General features: G+C 37.3%; 1 protein-coding gene across 2 annotated transcripts in view; it reads left to right on the plus strand.

Moving 5' to 3' along the window:
• Window positions 1-22,804, plus strand: part of LOC110113628 (uncharacterized protein C630.12) — a 52,967-nt gene that overhangs the window by 28,548 nt on the left and 1,615 nt on the right. For both annotated transcript variants that reach the window (XM_020846280.2, XM_028696824.1), the window contains exons 5-11: window positions 9,312-9,408; window positions 20,639-20,698; window positions 20,784-20,884; window positions 21,217-21,251; window positions 22,361-22,418; window positions 22,511-22,585; window positions 22,645-22,793. In XM_020846280.2, the coding sequence (XP_020701939.1) occupies window positions 9,312-9,408; window positions 20,639-20,698; window positions 20,784-20,884; window positions 21,217-21,251; window positions 22,361-22,418; window positions 22,511-22,585; window positions 22,645-22,793 (575 nt within the window). The remainder of the gene's footprint in view (window positions 1-9,311; window positions 9,409-20,638; window positions 20,699-20,783; window positions 20,885-21,216; window positions 21,252-22,360; window positions 22,419-22,510; window positions 22,586-22,644; window positions 22,794-22,804) is intronic.

A 22,804-nucleotide genomic window follows, 5' to 3' on the forward strand; every position in this document is an offset into this window, starting at 1 on the left:
TCTTTGTAACGAGTTAATTATGGCTCTTATCCCAATCTGTCCATCATTGATTCTATCTTACTGTTTATAACCCTTATCTCTTCCTCCTAAAGTTCACCAAGGGATTTTAGTTGCGTAAATTCATCCATCAAAATAATATAAACCAGGGGATATTCTTCTTTGTAATTGAGTAAGAAAGAAGTAGGATACATGGGGAAGGGAATATCAGAAGAAGAAGATCAACGTATAAGCAAGAGGAGTCGTAAGGCTAGACAGTGAGAGCCCAGGAGATAGAAAATACCACACCATTTGAGCGCTACATGTATTAAGATTTATTAGAAATACATGATGCTAAATTGAATGTGTTATCCTACTCAATTCAAAGATTATTTTGAGTACATTCTCACTCGCTGCAAATTTTCGAATTGATTTCTAGTTCCTCTAAATATTTTGTACATGTTCCAAGTGATGCAATTTTGAATTTTGAAAAACGGCATATGTAAAAAATCTATCAAATAATCTATATTACATATGAGAAAAATTATATTAGAGTATCTATTACACATTATCACTAAACATAATAATGAAGTCCCTTGAATCGAAGGAAAATATTTAGTCTGAACTATTGTCTACCTTACCCATACGTCAACGTGGAGAAACTATGCATACCAAGCTTCGACGTCTTGTTGTGTAGTAGCCTGTGAACTCGATTACTGCCGAGACTGTCCTCCAGACGTCGCACAATCAATCCATGGATGCGTCCTGAACGTGTTTTGGTTCATGTTTTGACAGTTTTTCAAATTCTTACAAATCAACTCCAATAGAGAATCATTATAACGTAGTCACACTACAATATTGCATATGAATGCTATTTGGGATATTCCATATCTAAATATTTCCTATGCTAGAGAGAATCTAGTTGATAATCTAACATCATATAATACTATCATTATTACGTTTGATTATGTCATATATGAATCTTAATATATGATTCACTTTGAGTTGAGAGTAACGATATCTATTTTGAGTCCAATGTCTTGTTCACATATTTAATTTATGCTCTATTAACAGCACTTAGAGTGTTAATAACTCAAAGTCTTATCCCTGTCTACCCACATAATTTAAATTATAAATTTATAGCTTTCACTAAGTCATTTTATCCTCTGAAATAAGGAAGAAATAGGTCAATTGAATTTACGTGGCTCTACTATCTGGTGTCCAGACCTTAAACGACAATTAAGCTCGAAAGTCGTCTCCATCATACGAACAAAAGTCAACCGATAAAGTTGTTCATAGCATCTTATTGTTCGCCTACAAGTGAGGTCCTCACAAACAACGGGGGCCACGTAAATATTAGTTTTTAGTCTTTCATCGATGGTGGGGAGGAGAAGAAGTGACTGCAATAACGGTTTTATTATAATCTAAAAAAATATATCGCAAGTCAATCGCTATTGTTTTGATTTTCAACATCACTTTACGAGAGTTCTCGATATAAGCATATTGAGTCATCAATGAACACTAAATTCAAGACTACTTCTTACACACAAGTTCATCGATATCTCGCATACTCAAGTTAATGGTTTTGTAGTTTGGAAATTGTTAGCAACCTTGCACATTTTTCTATTTTAGGTACAAAGTTGTTCATAGACTGCGAGTTGTTTAGATATCTTTTTTCAATTGCACTTTTCGTTATGAAGTCCAAAGAACAGGGCTGTTGAGGAATTTTTCAGTCCTTCGTAACGATTCAAGCCATTCCTTTTATGCTTAAAAATTGGATTTGTTTGCTGTAGTTATTGAGATTTTAAGTATTGTATTAATCTATAATGGATCAATCCAATCCCAACTCGTCCAGTAAGCTCCAACATTGTTCAAGTAAAAATCGAATTTGGGAAATATATACGCCCGAAACTTTTGGCAGCTTCCGAGCTCTCCCCGTTTAGGGTGAAAAACTACACTGAAAACTGGGCCTCCTCGCCAACGGCTAGAGAAAAGCGTGCACGGAGGTAGTGTGCCCTCAGAAGAGGACACCGTCGCGTAATTATTTTATATTCCCAACCACGCCCAGAGAACGGCCGTGCATGGCGTTGCGGGCACCGGTTTAAATTAAGCAATTTTATATTTTGACCCCATTCGTTGTGGGCGTCGCACCGGGTTTCCCTTCCCACCACGGCTAGAGAAAAGCGTCATGAGTTGGTTTTCCGGTCCGCCCGCTAACTCCGAAATAGGGGTTTTGATTACCCTTCTCGCATGCGAAGCATCGCACACAATCAATTCCCTTCTCACCACGCTAGAGAAAAGCCCGGCATGAGTTGGTCGTTCGCCGCGTTGCAAGCGCCAGGAATGGTTCTCGAGTTTAGAGTTTAGGAGCTTATACCTTTGGCAAGTGTCCGTCGGGTTGGCAGCAACGGATCGATGGAGTCGCTCATCGCTACTACCTCGTCGTAGGTGTCCGCATCGGTTCCCCTCCGATCCAACGCTCATAGGCAAAGCCGTGCTGTGGTTTGCTCGGCCTGACGCGTATGCGACGGTAAGAGTGGAGGGACAGGATTTTTTTAAATTAAAGAATTATTTTTTTTAAAAAAGGGATTAGTTATAATTAAATTTAATTATAACTAATTATAATCATTATTATTTAATTATGATTAAATATTTAAAATATAATTAATTTAACTAATTATGTTTAATTACTAATAATTATTAATTAATTAATAATATAAAATAATCATTCATAATTAAAATAAATTAATTATAAATGATTATGGTTATTATTAATTAATGATAATTAAAGTAATTAAATATAATTAACTAATTATATTTTAAATTAATTAATAATAATTAAATAATATTATGATAATTAATTATAATTAGAATAAGTTAATTATAACTAATATTTTTTTAATTAATTTAAAATTATTAAAATTAAACAATAATAATTATAATAATTATAATAATAATAATAATAATAATAATAATAATAATAATAATAATAATAATAATAATAATAATAATAATAATAATAATAATAATAATAATAATAATAATAATAATAATAAATAAAATTTCCCCCCTTCCTCTTTCTCTGTTTCACGGGATTTGGCCGAGAAGCGCGCGAGAGGGAGATGGTTACCTTCAAGCCAGCGAGCTCCTGCGGTTACTTCCGATCAAAATGAAGTAACTTCCGATAATAATAATAATAATAATAATAAAAATAAATAAAATTTCCCCCCTCCTCTTTCTCTGTTTCACGGGATTTGGCCGAAAAGCGCGCGAGAGGGAGATGGTTACCTTCAAGCCAGCGAGCTCCTGCGGTTACTTCCGATCAAAATGAAGTAACTTCCGATCCTACAGGAAGAAGATGTCGCTGAAGGAGCAAGGCAGAGGGAGAGGCTAGGGCAAAGGGGCTTGGCGTCGGCGTGAGGTGGGTCGGACAGAGAGCAAGGGAGATCGGGATAGGTGCGAACGGCAGAGGATCGGCGTAAGGTAAGGGTTTTCTATCTCGCTCTCTCTCTCTCTCTCTCTGGACGGAAGGGGAGCTTGGGATCGGAGGTCTCTCGGCTTGGGGTCGGCACAGGAAAATGGAGGTTGGAAGTGGAGCTTCGTCGGATGGGAGGCTACGGGCGTAAGGGAGATCGAGTAAGAGTAGGAGGCCGTGAGGTTGATCGGGGCAGAGGTTTGTGATCGTGGGTTTGGAGGAAGGAGGAGATCGACGGGAGCTCGATCGTGAGCTTCCCGTCGTCTTAGAGGCAGAGAGTGGAGATCGGAGGAGCAGCGAATGGAGAGGTGTTCGCCTGTGTTGAGTGAGCTTCGGTCGAGAGTCGTGTGTGGAGCTCGGTTGGGAGGAAGGGTCGTATGGGAGGAGAAGTCGAGCGTGGAAGGAGCTACGAGAGTTGGGATCGGGAGCTCGTGTGTGTCCGAAGAAGCTGGGTGATCGGCTTCGTTTTATAGTCGCGAATGGGAGGCGATCGAAGCGGTTCGCAGGATTTAGGCAGGATTTCCGCATATTTTTCGGAGAAACGACACAGACGGCGCCGAACGGCAGGATTCGCGGAGGCTTTCGTGGATCCGATGGGTATGTGCCATAGGATTTCTGCGTTGCTTTCTTCTCCCTTTCATTCCTTTGGTTATTGTTTAGAGGTCAACAAAGACCTGGGCCATCAATCTTATAGATCTGGGCTAATGGTTTTAAAATTCGAAGACCTGCGCTTGATTTTTAATCCGGGCATATGATTTTAAATTTGAAGACCCCGGGCCGAAGTATATTAGATCTGACCGAGATAGTTTTAATTCGAAGTCCCTACACAGTCGATCTCAGATCCTGGTGGTATGGTTCAAATTCGAAGATCCTACGCCGTCGACCTTAGGTCCGGGTAGGAAGAAATTATGGCAGTGCCATCTCGATTTCTTTCTCGGTGGGGAGGAGACGTCGGGAGGCTGCCGAAATTTCCTAAAAATCTGTTTTGAAATAATTGGAGAAATGAGTGAACTTTAATTAGTTATTTTCAATTAATGAAAATTAATTAATTGAAAAAATTATTTGGTTAAAACTAATTAAAATTAAAACTAATTAAATTTTATTAATTTAAATCAATTGATTGACAAATTAAATTAAATTGATTATTCGAGAGCATTAAAAAAAATTGAGAGTTTTAAAATATGGGAACTTTTGTAAATCCGAATTGTTTAAAAATCTAAAGTAATTTAAATATAAAAGTAATTTAAAATTTGAGTTAAAATTCTAAAGCATTTTTAATTAAGCAATTGGAGCAATTTTAAAATAAAAATACAATAAATAAAAGGAGGATGGGGAAGGGAAGTTTCCACTAAATGGCATATATAACATTGATTATTAACTCTCCAAAACTCTCAAACTCTCCAAATTCCTTGTACAAATTGCTCTCAAAGATCTCAAACTCTCTAAATGGAACAAACTTCAACTCAACATTCCAACCAAAACACAAATTAAAACTCTCAACACTCTGCAGTGGCTTCTATGATTATCTGTGAGTTCCCTAAATCGATGCTAGTACCATGTACCTGCAAATAAACAAACAAGAATCAGTGCATCATAAATAAATTAAATCAACACAGATTAAAAATAATAAATCTAACTACTAGTAACACAAACGTTCTGGGAAGCAAGAAAAGCTAAGTACGAAAAAGCTAGTAGAGCAACAATGCTAAAAAAATGGGTAGAGTAGTAGACTACTGTAGTAGGAAAAAGACTACGAGCACAGAACAAGTAAAACACTAACGCAAGTGTCAAACCTCTCAAAACAAAACACTGTCAACTCAACAAACAAACAATCAAATTTAAAACATTTGGGCTTCCTTGTTTATAAGAATTTGGTTGTAAGACCCATTACCCGGCAATTTTCGTAGGAAAGCAGTAAGCCCGATTTTAGGGGAAAGTTTTAGGTAAAATTGACCTAACTCCTAACCCCCAAATAAAAATCCTTGGCCACTTCTAATAGAAGTCGTAAGTCCGACCTCTGAGATAAACGTTTAGATAATAATACAACCCGAGATCCCTCACTCGGGCATCCTATCCTATAGGGTTAGGTTGTAAGACCCACTATCGAGCAACTTTTAAGTGAAGCCATAAGACCCACGTTTTAGGAAAATTGTTAAATAAATAGCAATGATCGTAAATCCCAAATAATCAAATTTAAACATATGAGCATCTTAATCTAAATGATTAAGTTATAAGAGCCACCCTTTTTTAGGCTACTTTCTAAGAGAAGCCATAAGTCCTATCCAAATAATTTAAAACCTCCGGACAGCCTTGCTGTAGAGTTAGGTTGTAAGACCCATCCTTGGGCAACTCATAAATAGAGCAGTAAGCCCCATTCCAAAATTAAAGCCCAGGGCTACTTTTTATGAAAGCCGTAAGTCCCAACCTAAATCTAAATACCTGGGTTACTTCTTAAAGAAGTCATAAGACCCACTCCAATCCAAACTTCTAGGTTACTTTCTACGAAAGCCGTAAATCCCAATCTAAATCCAAATACCCGGGCTACTTTCTACGAAAGTAAAGTCCCAACCTAAATCTAAATATTCAGGCTACTTCCTAAAGAAGCCATAAGACCCACTCTAATCCAACTCCTGAGTTACTTTTAAACGAAGTCATAAATCCAGGCTAAATTAATTTTTGGGTATTCTAATAGAAGTAAATCCCAAAACGTTAAAAAAAAATTAAAACTCACATTTAACCACTTCAGTCTACTCGGGATCCCTGAGAGGATGCAACACATGGATGCTAATCATATTCCCTGGACACTAAGGTCAATGATTGTTAATGTTGGTAGATTGAAATCTACGGTATACCCGGGACGACGGAATCATGGGATCTTGATCGGGTTTACCTTCATTTTCCCCATAATTGAGACTAAATACCTAAAAATTATTCATTCTTAATCAAGAGTTCTTTCTTACGTAGTAAGAGGGGTAATTAACTATGAGTGCCTACCCTCAGGGGAAATCTGGTTAACTATAATCTGACTTAAGAGAAATGGAATCCTACGGCTGCAAAGCGGGATTCATGCATTCGTGTAATTTTTCTTGAGTCAACACGGCGACATCGGCGGGGGGACTTTGGCATGCAAGAGAGAATCGAGAGGGGGGGAAAGGGTTGGGCGAGTGAGTTTCGTGCATAAGTCGCGAGGGACATAAGTGTATGAGGGAGTGAGTATGAGGGTTTAAGTGGTGGTTTAGGTTTTTTTATTACTATTTGTAATTAATTTTAAATATTAAATTAGTATGATTTTTTTTAATTAATTGTGCCTCAACTTGGTCGACATATTGTTATTGTCATGCTAATCAATACTGTCTCGATTCACATGTGCAAAATTATGATTTTTCATTGATCGACAACTCGACCAATATCAGTGTCAATCTTGGCTGTTTCCATTGCTCGGATGTCTTGGCGTTGTCTGTTTCACGAATAGAGGTCATTTCAGCAATTTGGATTTTCGATCAATGCGCGTCGGGTAAGTTTTGCGTGATGTCACGCTCTTTAACTTTCAGAGCTCACAGTGTGCGTTGACTCGGCCACGATATTAGTATTGAGGTCAACAAATAGTTATGCTCATATTTAAGAATATACCAAGTAACAACTCTTTGATGTTGCTAGAGAGGAAGGATGCGAGAGAAATTAAAATATAATAGTTTTGTAATTCAACTAAGTATTACAACTTATGTTATCTAATTCTTGTAAGACACATGTCTGTGATTGGCCAAAGTTATCAAAATGTGCTCGAATCTTTTCTTTGGAAAAGCAAAAGAGCAAGCATCTAGCATGTCAATGCGGATAGACATGCTGTGTAATGTACCGAGTATCCCTCTCTGGGTTATTGTGTTATGGTGTGTGATGAGACATGAATTTTCTCTTCTTCAGATCTTGAATTGGCTCTAGTAATTTGCTTATTATCTTTTGCAAGAAAATTTTACTGTAATTGATGTGCAAGGACCCCACAAAATTATTTGACCATATGACAATTTTTTTAGGATTGCACCTAGGCCCATTTTATTCATTGTTGAATTTCCTGTGTCTTGTTTGTACGGTTAAGAGCTGAGATGATATTATTTTTCCAAAAACTTTCAATTATTAAAAATTAAATTGCTATTTGGAATAACATAGCTCAAATTAATTTGTATGAGTTTTTCATATTGATTTATGTTTAATTTAATTTGCCCCAAATTAGTTTGTCATTTTTTATGTGCCATATAACTATTTAGTATATGTTATATGGATCTAGCTGGCACTTCCGTTTGCATCGTTCATATAAGATTCAAAAGAAAAATTAGTAATATATATTCGAAATGTGTCGGGAGGGCTATTAAAAAAGCTTGTTGTTCATGAATAGATTGTGTTCAACTAACTAAGTAGTTCATGTTCACTTTGTTTGTTAAATAAGTGAACTGAACACAAATATATACTTAAAGCTAGATATTTGAACAAGTAGAACACAAACAGACCCCTGGTCGATCATGTTCAACTCATTTTGGCTCAAAATAAATAAAGAAGTATATGTTTTATATGTATTTTAAGATTAGTTAATTTATCAGTAGAACAAAATCATTAAAATCTTTCTTAATAATTAGTTTGCCTTTAAGAATAGAGAAATATCAAGAATCTCAACTATTGGATCAGATCAAATGGCCGAGATTTAGGATTCCTAAAAACCCTAGGTATAGAAAACCTGTAGGCTGCAATCCTCTTTACATTCTCTCTCTTGCTCTTTTATCTAAAACTATTGCGATCCTCACCTATGGGCTCGTAGGCTAGCCACACTTTCTCTTAGCTCTCACATCTCTCTCTCGGCCTATCTTGGCCCTTGCCCCCCTCATTAGGCCTTTCTTGGCCCTCGAATCTCTCACAGAACCTAGTATACCTGTGGGAGCCAAGTTAGCATTGCCAAACTAAGCTTTAAGGGGGTAAAGGCTATGAAATCCCTTATTGGGAATCTTAGGGTTCAAATCATAAGATGGGTCAACCTCCTCGTCCTAGGTACATGCATTAGTGACCCCATATTGTCGTTTGGTTAGTGACCAGGTCGTTCCCTCTCCTCCTTTCCAGTCATGCTTCATTTTCATTTTTTTTGTTGTAATAAGTGTATTAGGTTGTCAATGCTAAGCTTGATGAAGGGCTGGCCTTTTGTGGTATGATTTTGGGCTAAAAATTGATGGGTAAATTTACTTAATGAGAAAATAAATTTGGCTTGATTGGCCTGCTTACTTGATTAATTGTTTTGATTTTAAATATATGCATATTATATATTCATTTTTTATGCTTTATTTATAAAAATTATGCATTATTTAAAAGTTTGAGCTAATTCGAGCCAAAAGGAGCCTAATGGGCTCGTTAAAAACAAGCTGAATTGAACTCTAACATCATATTAACAAACAATTTTGAACACAAGCCAATCTGGAATAAACAAATTTTTGAACGAGCAAAATAGGAGTAGATTGTGAGCTCGCTCAAGCTTGGCTTATTTATTACCACTATGTGTGAGTAGGAAGGCCTTGTGATCCTGTTCAATATACATTGCTCTTGATTTATGTGATATATGAATAGGCAACCACTTAGACAACATAGGATCATGCAGGTTTTAGTATAAAGTGAATATATATTGAAAGAAATCTACTGCTATATTTTTTTCTCTCAAATACTGGATCTATTAAAGAAATCTCATATTTATAATATGTGATTCGCACTAATGTAACTGTTAATCATACTTGTGATTGTAACTTCATCCATAGAGGCTTGTTATTATTATTATTTTTCTCTGAACTTCGTTAGTTAAAGATAAGTTCTTTGGATATTTTTGTTATAGGTCATTGACCGTTATGAGAAGGAATTTGGAGCAAGAAACTATCATTTCTCAGCTGGAAAAGTGAACTTCATTGTGGTTGATGCACAAACACTAGATGGTAAGCTATCCCTTGAGCAAATTTAGTTTCATTGGACTGATTGGTGCAATCAAAAATTTGGGAGAGGGCCCCAAATTTTTGATCACAATAAGACTACCCTTCTAGATTAAATAAAAGCATAAAAGACTAAAAAGAAGACAAAACTAACTTTACTTATATAAAATGAAAGACTTACAACTCTTAAAATTAAAACGACTTACAAACAAAGACTCTTACAAACTTGACTCAAACAAGACACCCTAAACTTGCTTTCCAAGAGAAGAAGGATACAGGTGAGGTGGCACTTGCGGATAGAAGAAGAGGTTAGAAGCCAAGACGAAGGGTGGAAAGAACTCGCAAGTCTCCCCAAGAGATAGAAGAAGAAGAAGTGGACAAAGCTCGCAAGCTTTTCCAAAAACCCGCAGGTTTACATTTCAAAAATTAACTTATATCATTTCTTTAAAACATTCCAAAACTACACTATATATAGGCATGAGAGGGGAATACAAACAGCCCCAAAACCTTAATTAAAAGCTAATTAAAATAGGAAGATAGAAGGCCAAAAGTTACTCCAAAATAGCAGCCCAAAAGTCACCAAACAGTAGCCCAAAAGTCCTTCAAACAGCAGCCCAAAAACCCTTCAAACAGCAGCCCAAAAACCTTCAAGCAACAACCCAACATTGCACAGGAAACAGGGCATCAATTCCACGGAAAAAGCCCCCCAGCTGCTACGGGAAAACAGCCCAGGCAGAACCCGAAGAGGCAACTGCAAGAACCAAGGAGGCAGCCGTGGGAACCAAGGAGGCAGCCGTGAGAACCAAGGAGCCAAGGCACAGGAACCCAAGAGCCAACCACGGAAACGAATAGACAAGGGGAAGGAGATGAGACAAAATAATGAGCTACTAATAAATTAATAAATGATCTAAAAACATAGCTCATAATGAGCTAACTCTTAGTTCAATTAATGAACTAAAAACCAGCTCATAATGAGCTAAATCTTAGCTCAAAAATTAATGAGCTAGCAAGCTCAAGGGAAGTCAAAATCAAATTTTTTTTGGGTTTGATTTGACCCCCCCTTTGTCTACATCACTGATGCAGCGCAGCAAATCTAGTTGAAGATATTATGCTTTCATGCTTCCTCCTGAAAAAAATCTCAAATTTAACATATTTAATTTTGCTATTATTTATTAGTTTGAAATTTTTATGTTACTTTTGAATTGAAAGCACTGGATGCTATAAGTTAGGGGTAGTAGAATTTCGGTAATTTTCTTTTAAGTATGTTCCTGCTAAACAATCTAATTGGCAAATCTGCACTACTATGATAGAGAGTGATTCATAAAGTAGACCCTAATTAGTTGGATATGGCGATCATGTTAATTACTCTACAATGCTCTAGAACCAGTTAAGTATTTCTCTGGAGATGGAATCGATTGCTAATAAGTTAGCTTAATTATATGCTATGTCCACGACATCATTTTAAAGGTGGAGTTTATATTGTTTATATCTATCCATGTGTCAAATATTTGATAGTTTTTATTTGGAATTAAGAGTTTTTAAAAATGTTTAAATCACTAGCATGAACTCCAAAGTGATGGCTCCATATCATAGCTTCAATTAAATCCCATTACTAATTACTTGTTAATTCATCATTATAATAATTAGGGGCTAGCTTAATAAGTCCTTATTCTCTTTTGATCATTCCTGTTGAGTCTTGTTTGAGGTATTAACTAATTTTGCGCAAATCTTTTTGCGTAATTTATATCCATGTCACCTTTGTTTTGCCTTTTTTTACCCTTATCTTTCAACACTAATTTTATTTAGCTTATGATTGTATTTTCTATAATATGTTTGACATGTTCAATTTCATTACCATATTTTTAATAGAGGCTACTCCCATTATCTCGTTTATATAACCATTTCTTAATACATATACATCTTTATTTTGCCACACATCCATCTTAAAATATTCATTTAGCATGTATGCTCATTGTCTTGACAAAACCTTTCCATATCGTCTTTTATGGCTGGGCATTCTTCCATGCTTGCCACTTAAGATTTCTAAATCCTAATTATTTTCTAGAACAATATAAGACAGCATGCTCATCACACAATACACACTTTTATACAGGATGTATAAAAGTATTTCTCTCTTTTAGCATTCTCTTTTCATTGTTTTATCTTGTTTATTTCCATTACTTTTTTTCCCAACACATATGAAGAAGCATTTCTCGATCATAACTTGAAATATGCAATGGATATTGAAATATGATATGTCCTTGATACACTTGGGATTGGGTTATCTTCCCTGCTGATGTAAAGCCTATTTCATGTCAGGGTCTTCATTATCAATTTTCTTTGAGATGGTATTATTGCTTGCTACAAAGCCCAATTGGTGGCAAAATGATGTGCACATATTCAATCATGTCATTGATTATTTTGACATTTTTTCATTGATTACTATATTAAACTTTTGTTTGCCTTTTTTTTAATCTTTGGCTATATATCAAAGTAGGCCTTTACCACAAAGGGTGTTATCAATATTTTTCTATGTTGATATCTTGTAAGTAATTTATATAAAGCGACCTTCCAAATATGTTGTTCGGGGGATAACAAAATTTTTAAACTTTGGAAAGGTCATTTGAGTTTAAACAAAGTTTACGTGTTTGGTTTATTAAACTCTGAAAGGTCCTTGTTGTTATTGGTTTTCAAATTAGCACAACCAATCACTAGCTCCTGATATCTTTATCCATCATTCTTTTTCAAGGACGTTTTTTTTTGCAGTGTATTTTGACAATGTTCTTCTCACAAGAAATGATTTATTAATCATTAAGGAAACTAAATGATATATTTAGAAGATATTTGCTACATAAATTTTGGATGTGCAATGTATTTTCTCAACATCAAGCTTGCTTACGACAAAGTATTTCTCTCTTTCCCATAGGAAATTTGCCATATATTTATTTAAGTAAATTGAGTTTCTTTTGTTCAAACTTATTGACTCTCCTACGGATACTTTACAAACTTTTAGTTTTGAGAAATACTTTGAAGATGCGTCTTCTTAACCACCATTTGGTTTGTAAGTTTATCAACTTATTTTTCACCTAATATGATATTTCCTTTGTTGGCTTGGTAGGTTACGTATGCAAAGTCTGTTAGGTTGGTTCACCCAGAACTGGTCCAGCTAGCTGGCCCAAAGGCCGGCTCAGTTTGTTTACAGGAGGTGGACGACTTGGGTTTGCCTGCCCATAGTGAGGGCTCCACTTGTCAAATTAAGTTCAAATTTAAAAGGAGGTGACGATTAGGGCTTGGGAGGGAAATTAGATTAGAAAATCTTTTGTATTAAGGAACATGAGAGGATTAGGGAGGGATTATATTTTGATTGATTCTCAATTAGGGTTTCTTGACAGCTTGGGCTCTAGAATCTCTTGTCTAGAGATTTGGGAGAGACGATCCTCCTCTCGAATTGAGGAACTCTTGTATCTTTCCTTTGTTCTTGTTTCGCTTTGCTTTCTATAAGATTAGTTATCGTTTGATTGTTCTTCCACCATTTTCTTCATTTTTCTCACTGTTTTTTTCGATTATTGTTAGGTTTGCTTGCGAACTCAAGTATTTCTCATTAGGGTTACTTGCGAACTCAAGTATTTCCTATCAAATTGGTATCAGAGCAAGTATTGAGACCGGTGGAGGGCTGTTTTTGGCAAATTCCAATAGTGGTTTTTGGTCTAGAAAAGAGGGAAGTTGCTATTTTTGGAGATCCAAATTCAGATTTTGTGAATCTACAAACTCTGGATAATGAAGGTGGATGCCTATAGAAGAAATGTTTGAAGGGGAGATGAATCAAATCAAGACAACGGTGGAAGAAAGTATTTCCTCCATTGAAGGACAAGTAGTCGATCTCCGGGACATGATATAGAAGATGTTCGAAAGCCACAACCAAACGACGACTTCCGTGGCAAAAGGAGTGGAAGGGAAAAACATGAATTCTGAAATCCGTAGGGAGGAAGATGAGGTGGAAATCATGGAAGGAGAAAGAAGAAGTCTCAATCTGGAGTTTGTCTAGAGGGAAGAAAGAGGTGGATATGGGGAACGCCAGGAGGGATACTATGGCCGCCGAGGTGCTGATTTCGAAGAAAGAAGGGAAGAATTTGAAGGGGGTTTGGGCTATGGTAGGGAGGGAAGACCGGGAGACGTGGGGAGGGCATAACACTTGAGAGAGGGGAAGCTATGGAAGAATATGGGGGAATGGTGACGATCAGAAGGTTTGGAAGCTGAAGATGTTCATATTTGAAGGAGAAGATGCGTATGGGTGGATTTATAAGGTGGATAGATACTTCATCGTTAATGGGCTGACAGAGGAGGAGAAGTTGACAGCGGTAGGCTTGTGCTTGGAAGGGAAGGCTCTGTCATGATATCAGTGGAGAGATCAGAGGAGACATATCAGAAACTTGAGTGAATTCAAGGATTGAATAATAGAAAGTTTCTAAACCAATCGGGGAGGAGATTTTTATGAGCAGTTCTTTGCTCTGACACAGGAGGGATCAGTAGTAGACTACTGAGAGCGGTTTGAGCATTTGGCCAGTAGGGTGAAGTGATTATCAGATATTGTAATGGAGGGAAACTTCATGAAGGGGTTGAAGGCAGATATCCGAGCAGCAGTGAAGGTTCTGATGCCTCGTGACTTGGGGGAGACCATGAAGTTGGTACAGTTAGTTGAAAATTAGAGAAATTTGAAGAGGGGAGTTAGGAGTAACAACAGCAGGAGCACTTACACGATGATGACCATCCATCTAGCACTTAAAGGTCCATCAATAGGAGGAAGTCGTGTGGCCGCCAAGGAGAAGACAGGAGGAGGGAGTGGGAGAAATTTCAAGCGGCTGACAGAGAAGGAGAGGTAGGAGAAGAGGGCTAAGGGGTTGTGCTTCAGGTGCGATGTGAAGTATATGTCAGGGCATCAGTGCAATGACCGAACACTTCATGTTCTCACTGTCTGTGATGATGAGGAATCCGAGGGAGGTGAGTAGGGGTCAGATGAGGAGATGGAGGATAAGTTGCATTTGGATATGGCTGAGATTTCTCTGAATTCAGTGGTAGGATTCACTACGAATCATACCATGAAGGTGAAGGGGGGGATAGAGGACATGGAGGTGGTGGTGCTGATTGATAGTGGGGCTACCCACAATTTCATTTCCACTTAGGTCATCGATCAATTGGGAGTGAAATTGGTGGATACCGGCTGTTATGGGGTGATGATGGGTACGGGGAAGTTGGAGAAAGACCAGGGGATTTGCAGAGTGCTACTGACTATCCAGGGGATTCAGGTGAGGGAAGATTTTCTTCCACTGGAGCTAGGGAGTGCATATGTCATCCTGGGGATGAAATGGCTGCAGACTTTGGGAGACACCAAAGTGAATTGGGGAGCACTCACGATGGAGTTGATGGTAGATGGAAGGAAGGTGGTGATTAAGGAGATGCATTGCTATCCAAAACCATGGTTTCTCTTAAAACTATGGTGAGGGATATACAGTTGGCAGGTGGAGGATATTTGGTGGAGCTGCACAGTTTGGAGGGAGCTAGATTGGAAGAGGGAGGGGACATCCCCCTCTCCATACAACTGCTGATTTAGCAATTCCAAGAGGTGTTTCAGCCACCTCAGGGATTGCCACCGCAGAGGGAGCAGGAACATGCCATCATTTTGAGGGAAGGTGTGTCATCCATCAGCGTACGACCTTATCGCTACCCTCAGTTTCAGAAAGATAAAATTGAAAAGTTGATTAGAGAGATGATGGAGGAAAGAATCACCAGACCCAGCGTTAGTCCCTTATCTAGTCCAGTTCTATTGGTGAAAAAAAGACGGTAGCTGGCAATTTTGTGTGGACTACAGGATGCTCAACAAGGAAACTATAACTGAGAAGTTTCCTATACTAGTTATTGATGAGCTGTTAGATGAATTGAGTAGAACAATGATCTTTAGCAAGATAGATTTGAAATCAGGATACAATTAGATTCGGATGAAGGAGGGCATGCCTAAGACTGCCTTCCGAACTCATGAGGGACACTATGAGTTCCTGGTGATGCCTTTTGGCCCCACCAATGCTCCGGACACATTCCAGGCATTTATGAATAAGGTTTTCAAACCTTATCTCAGATGATTTGTACTGGTATTCTTTGATGACATTCTAGTCTACAGTAGGATGGAAGAGGAGCACTGGAAGCAATTGAAGAAAGTGTTAGAGGTGCTGTAGGAGCACCAGCTGACAGCCAATTTGAAGAAGTAATGCTTCGCACAAGCCAATGTAGAGTACTTGGGCCATATTGTATCAAAAGAAGGGGTGACAACAGATCAATTCAAAATTGAGGCAATGCTAAAGTGACCAGTGCCAAAAAATCTGAAAGAGTTGAGGGGGTTCTTATGATTGACTTGTTACTACATAAGGTTTGTAAAGGGATACAACACCATAGCATGACCACTCACGGAGCAGTTGAAGAAGGACGGATTCCTATGGCGGGAGGCGGCCACATCAGCATTTAAGAGCTTGAAGAAGGCTATGACTACAATACCAGTCCTAGCTTTACCAGATTTCACTCAAATCTTTATAGTGGAGACAGATGCGTCTGGGTACGGGTTGGGTGCAGTGCTTATGCAAAGTCATAGGCCCATTGCCTATTTCAGCCAAGTGTTGATTGCTAGAGCCAGGCTGAAGTTAGTCTACGAGAGAGAGAGAGAGAGAGTTAATGGCCATCATTTGGCCATCTAGAAGTAGCAGCCCTACCTACTTGGGAGGCATTTCATTGTCATGATAGATCAGCGGAGCTTGAAATACCTACTGGAACAGCAGATGGTGACAGAGGAGCATTAGAGGTGGCTGTCCAAGTTGCTGGGGTATGATTTTGAGATTTAGCATAGGCTAGGAGTGGAGAATAAGGTGGCAGACGCCTTGTCCATATGTATGGGGGAGCTGCAGATAGTGACATTATCTTTTCCTTTGATGTTTGATTGGGAGGCCATCAGAGAGGTAAGTGCTAGAGATGAGGATATGGGGAAGATCAGGGCAGATTTACTAAGGAAAGAGGGTAGCCATCTAGAGTACTCATTGGAGGTGGGCAGACTGCTATACCAGTGGAGGTTTGTGATGCCCCGGACTTCGATCCACATCCCAAATTTACTCCAGGAGTTTCATGGAAGCACTGTTGGGGGCTATTCGGGAGTGCAAAAGACATACATGAGGCTAGCTTCGGAGCTTTATTGGAAAGGAATGCATAAAGATGTAGAGGAGATGGTGGCCAGATGTGAGGTATGTCAAAAGAACAAATACCTGGCTATGTCACCAGGAGGAAAACTACAGCTGTTGGCTCTACCGGGACGAGTATGAGAGGAGATATCCATGGAATTTATAGATGGGTTGCCCCATTCAGAAGGTTCCACGACGATCTTAGTGGTGGTGGACATAATGAGCAAGTATGCTCACTTCATCCCCCTCCGACACTCTTACACCGCGGTGATAGTGACTGCAATTTTCATCGGAGAGGTGGTCAGATTGCATGGGATACCAGAGGCGATAGTATCAAATAGAGATAAGGTGTTCCTCAGCCACTTTTGGAGGGATTTGTTCAGATTACAGGGGACAGTTCTGAAGAGGAGCACAACTTACCACCCACAGACGGATGACCAAATGGAAGTAGTCAACAGAAGCTTGGAGACTTACCTGAGATGCTTTGTGTCAGAGACACCTAAGCTATGGGCCAAGTGGCTATCATGGGCTGAATACTGGTATAACACATTTTTTCATTTTGCTTCTCATATGACCCCTTTTAAGGTATTGTACGGACGAGATCCTCCCCACTTGGTGCACTTTGGGAGTAGATGGTGCACTTTGGGAGTAGCAGTACTCTAGTTTCTTCAATAGAGGAGTACTTGGAGGAGAGGGATCGAGTACTAGAGGAGTTGAAGAGACATTTGCTAAGGTCCCAACAAATTATGAAGAAACAAGCTGATGGGCATAGAAAGGACATCCAGTTTGAAGTTGGGGAGAGGGTGTTCTTGAAGCTCCGACAATTTAGACAGAAGACAGTCGCCAACAGGATGAATGAAAAGCTTGCTCCAAGGTACTTTGGACCTCATGAAGTGATGAAGAAGGTCGGAGCAGTAGCGTATCGGCTGAAATTACCACCAACGGTGACTATACATCCGGTTTTTCACGTATCTCAACTGAGAAGGGCCATTGGTGATTATACAGCCAGCTCCGAGTTACCGGTGACATTTATTGAGGCTTTAGATTTTAGAGGTGGTTCTGGAACCCTTAGAGCTGACGGGGGTTTACCAAAAAGAAGATGGAACTAAGGATGTGTAGATCAAGTGGAAGAACCTTCCTAACTACGAGGCCACGTGGGAACCATTCGAGAGGGTGAAACATCAATTTCTTGATTTTCACCTTGAGGACAGGTGATTCTTTGGGAGGGCGGTTTTGTTAGGCCGATTCACCCTGAACCGGCCCAAGGGCCAGCTCAGTCTGTTTACAGGAGGCGAAAACCGTCCGCCTCCCTTGGGTTTGTCCGCCCATAGTGAGTGACCCACTTGTCCAATTAAATTGAAATTGAAAAGGAGGGGGCGGCTAGGGCTTGGGAGGGAAATTAGATTAGGAAAGCTTTTGTATTAAAGAGCATGAGAGGAGTAGGAAGGGATTATGTTTTGATTGATTCTCAATTAGGATTTCTTGGCGGCTTGGACTCTAAACTCTCTTGTCTAGAGATTTGGGAGAGACGATCATCCTCTCGAATTGAGGATCTCTTGTATTTTTTCTTTGTTTTTGTTTCGTTTTGCTTTCTATAAGATTAGCTATCGTTTGATTGTTCTTCCACCATATTTCTTCGTTTTTCTCTTGTTTTACAGATTATTGTTAGGTTTGCTTGCGAACTCAAGTATTTCCCATTAGGGTTACTTGCGAACTCAAGTATTTCCTATCAAAGTCCCAAGAAGAAGCATTGGTATATTTTCTTTAAGGATTTTGAAGATATTAAGAAGTTATAGGAAAATGACTAGTTTATCAGAAGCACATACATTTACTAATTGAATTTACCATGATGCTGAGTATGTTGAAATTTACCGAAAGTCTACTTCAGGATGTTATATTTGTTATAAAGTACTGTTGTTGCTAAATCTTACGTCGAAGTTGAATATGGGCCTATGACACATCCAACCAGTAAAATGATGTGGACTAAAAATCTTATAAAAGTGTTGACTTCTCAGATATTCAATATGTGGTTCTTAAGTGTTCTAAGTGCAATAATCATACAATCATCCGTATTGCTATCCAATTTTTCATGAAAGAGCAAAATATATTGATGTAGATTGTCATTTCATAAGAGATGCAGTTCTGTTAAAAAGGATCATCATTCTTCATTTCTTTGGTGAGAATAGCTACATATATTATCATTTTGATTATCCTACATTTGCAATGAGTTGGATTCTTATGATATATATGCTCTAGCATAACAAAAGTGTTATCATAGAGAATTGCTAAATTGGAAAGTTAATAATTAATAAATAAAGTTAATAATTAGTAAATATTCAGTCTTTATCATGTCATATGCTGTCTTTATTAATAATATTCTCACTTTTTTTTTCATATTCAATCATTTGTTTTTTCCTATAGATAGGCATAAATACTACTGTGAAATCGATGAAGTTTATTTCTATTGCTTCAATAAAGAGAATAGCATGAAGACTTAAATTTGTAAGGTTATAATTGAACCAATTATGATGTTGGGATGGGGGAGTTGAGCAACACAATTGTGATTGCATTAAATCGAGCATGAATGTGAGATGTTTAAGATCGGTTTGCATTAAATCAATAACGATAATAGGATTGGTTTGTTTGGTTAGTTCAGACTCTGATGTTGTTTTTGCATTTATTGACAATGTTTGCTTGGCTATTGTGGAGAAAGAAATCACTTGAATGTTTAGAAAAGCTACTCGTTGATGATAAATCCAAGGGACAGTGTTACAATGCTACAACAATTATTATATCAACGGCATGCCACCAAGCCAACTCTACCTAGACTGAAAAATGATTAGTTATTGACTTGAAATATCACCTATTGATGATAAGATAGCTACAATAAATCTCGAGTGATTTTAACATGTACAATGGTGCACTTATAAGACATTGTAGATAGAATTAGCTTGAAAGAAATATGAAGAAAATAGTTTGACCGTAGTTAATATAGATAGAAGTTCACTCGTGTAAATCAATGTTAAAAGTGCATGTAACACTCAATAAGAATGATTGGAAAAGGAAGACTCAAAAGCTGGCCCGAATAGTTTCGAGTAGGCTAATTATGATGATGAGGTCTTCTATATAAGGAATTCCTTAACATCTTTGAATTAATTGAAGCTTGCGGATATGGGGAAGGTTCCTTAACCTTCACTCCTTGATCATCTGTTACCCATTGCTTAAATAGTTGCTATTGGATATTCAATTCTGATTTAATAAAGAGTTCAAACTATCAATGAATCTTTGATAGTCTCGTTGTATCAGACCATGCTAATGTATTCAACCATCACTAAGGGAGGTTTTCTCACTCTTCTTCCCAAGAAAACTATTTTGATAATTTCTCATATAGCTACAAAAAAGACATTCTAATGGCAAATCTTCAAGTAAAGGAACGCATTAAATCTTGAAAACACTACATTCACTGTTATGAGGATATGAACAGCACTTGTCTCATTGATTAAATAGCATATTCTAGCTTTGTATACATAGGCAATAGAGAAGTCTAACTGTTGATGCATGTATGATAGCTTGGTGCATCTATCCATGCCAGTATTTTCAATCATTAGCAAGGTAGGCTTCTAAATTCTACTCTGAAGCATCTCTGAGAGCCTGTTGTGCTTATGGCCTGCAGTCGTAAAAAGAATTGCGTTATGTTCTGTCTTTAAAACCATGCCTGGAGTTTAGTTTCTTTAAAGATGGTAATATTGAGTTTTAAGGTTCATCTGGTGGATTATACCCCACCCTTGCACTTTGATAAGCACTTGTACTCTTCTGTTTTTTCAATTAAATGAAGATTAGATTCTACAGTGGAAGCCGCTTTCATGTATGTTATGGGCATGCGTTTATAGCATGGTATCATAGGCGCTGCCATGCATCATGTCTGGGACTTGTATGATAAATTTGTAAGGTTATAAATTCGCTTTCCTTCTTATGTTTGAGTTATTGATTACCTTAACGGATAGTAATTATTTAATATGCAGGTCCTAAACATGAAAAAGAAACATCTGTGTCTTGGGAGTTTATCAAAAGCATATCAACAGGTACGTGATAAGAAATCAGCAATGTTAAAGAACATATGTTTTATATTAATTCTCATTGAAATAAGTTTGTTTTTTATTCTTACAGCTAATATGTCAAGACCCAGAGTCTTGCTGACACACATTCCTCTGTATCGTCCTAATGACTCCCCTTGTGGTTCATACCGTTCTTCAGGTGTCATCAATCAGGTCTCTATACCTTCATGCCTCTCCTTCCATTTTTATGTTTGACATTGCTTTCCTAACTAAAATAATGCAATATTTTCCTTATGTAGATGGCCTCATTTCATCTATCATTTTTTTGTTCAAGAAAAATTCCTGCTCGTTTAAATATTTATATAATTGCCTTTTTCTTACGTACAAAAAGTTAGGTTGGCTAGATCTAGTAATATTTACAATAGTATCTACAGTGCACTTTGTTCTCCTTCACTTTTCCTCTACAATTTTTGCTCTGCTTTCCAATGATTTTTGTCATACATGTATCAATTTAGTGTTACTATTTTCCTTGCTTTTATGTGCAGAGAGTTTCCTTTGTTGGCCATGATCAAGGAATAAAGTAAGTTCCATGCCCATAGTTTTTACAGATTCAATGTTATTTTCAGCTTAATTAAATAGGTCATTCCTGTCATTTAATGTCTGACCAGTTTTTAATGTACCTGCAAGAATAGGTAGTATATTTTTTTCGGCCAATTTATAAAAAGGAGCAGATTTTAAGTTTAAATTAGCTTAAGGAGCGAAATAGGAAAAAAATATAAAAAGGAGCAAATACGGATTTTAATCATCTGGTTTCTTTTGAAACCGGAACTGCATTATCCGGTTTCTAATTTCTATTGAAACCGGAATTCCATTCCACGGTTTCTAAAAAAAAATTTCAAAGAATTTTTTTTAGAAACTGGTTTTATGTTAACCGGTTTCTTAATAAAAAATTTTTCCCTTAATTCCATTCCAGGTTTCAATACTAATACTAAATATTTATATTTATCTATTTAATATTTAAATCATTAGAATATTTTAAAATAATTATTTATATTTATTTATCAAAAATAAATACATGTTTATATTTATTTTTTTATTAAAATATCCGGTTTCAACATTTAATTTTTTAATTTTTAAATTAAAATGAAATGTTTATTAAAATGTTTATAATTGATATATCATCAAAAAATTAAATCGGAGACCATCTGAACTTCGATTTCAGTAAATTTATAGTCGAACTAAACGTCTCCAAAATACAAACAACGACACCCCCCCCCCGAAAATTTAGGCTGGTTCCGCCTCTACTTGTACTGAAAGAATTCTATTAGACAGTTATATAAACATTTTATGATACAGAAAATATATACAAATATTTCATACATAGTGCTGTATGAGACCCCAAAGTAACCTGAAACATGACCTACTAGTGGTTTATTGAGGAATTATCATGAATTGGGAGGAATATCCACGTTGGGCTTGAACTACCACCGAAGGTATCTGCTGGGTTATCCTTTGCTAATACTGAAGGAAAACTAGTTAATTTCAATTTTCCATAAAGTTGCTTGGCTTTACATGTTTATTAACACATTAAATTATTATTCCAATTTCCAAATATTTAATGAAGCTTATGGTGTTAGAGCTTGATGAACAAGCAATCTCTTTGATCCTTCACTCATTAAAATCATGCAGATACCAGAATTACCTGACAAAAGATACTTCTGATCGTTTGCTGGACTTGATCAAACCTGTAAGATTCTGTTTTTTTAATTTTATATTGAACTTTTTAATGTCCCTCTTCAGAAAGCAACTTTCTACCTAAGTTAAATGCTTTCATCACAGTCACTTGTATTGTCCGGACATGATCATGATCAATGTACAGTGACCCACTCAACACAGTTTGGATCTGTGGTAGAGGTGAGAATTAAAATATATTCTTGTTCAAGTTCTTGCGTTGAAATTAATAAGTAGTGCAGCATACCCTAGGTACCGTAAGCTGGCAACAGGGAAACCTTTATCCGTCATTTATGCTACTCACAGCAACTCCCTCAAATGCAACTAGCTCAAACAGTGCTGTTTCAACTAGCCTTTGTTTCCTTCCTATGCAAACACACATCTACATCTGGTAGTTCTTTG

The sequence above is a fragment of the Dendrobium catenatum genome, unplaced genomic scaffold (assembly GCF_001605985.2).
Source record: "Dendrobium catenatum unplaced genomic scaffold, ASM160598v2 fragScaff_scaffold_847, whole genome shotgun sequence".
In the NCBI taxonomy this organism is placed as follows: Eukaryota; Viridiplantae; Streptophyta; class Magnoliopsida; order Asparagales; family Orchidaceae; genus Dendrobium; species Dendrobium catenatum.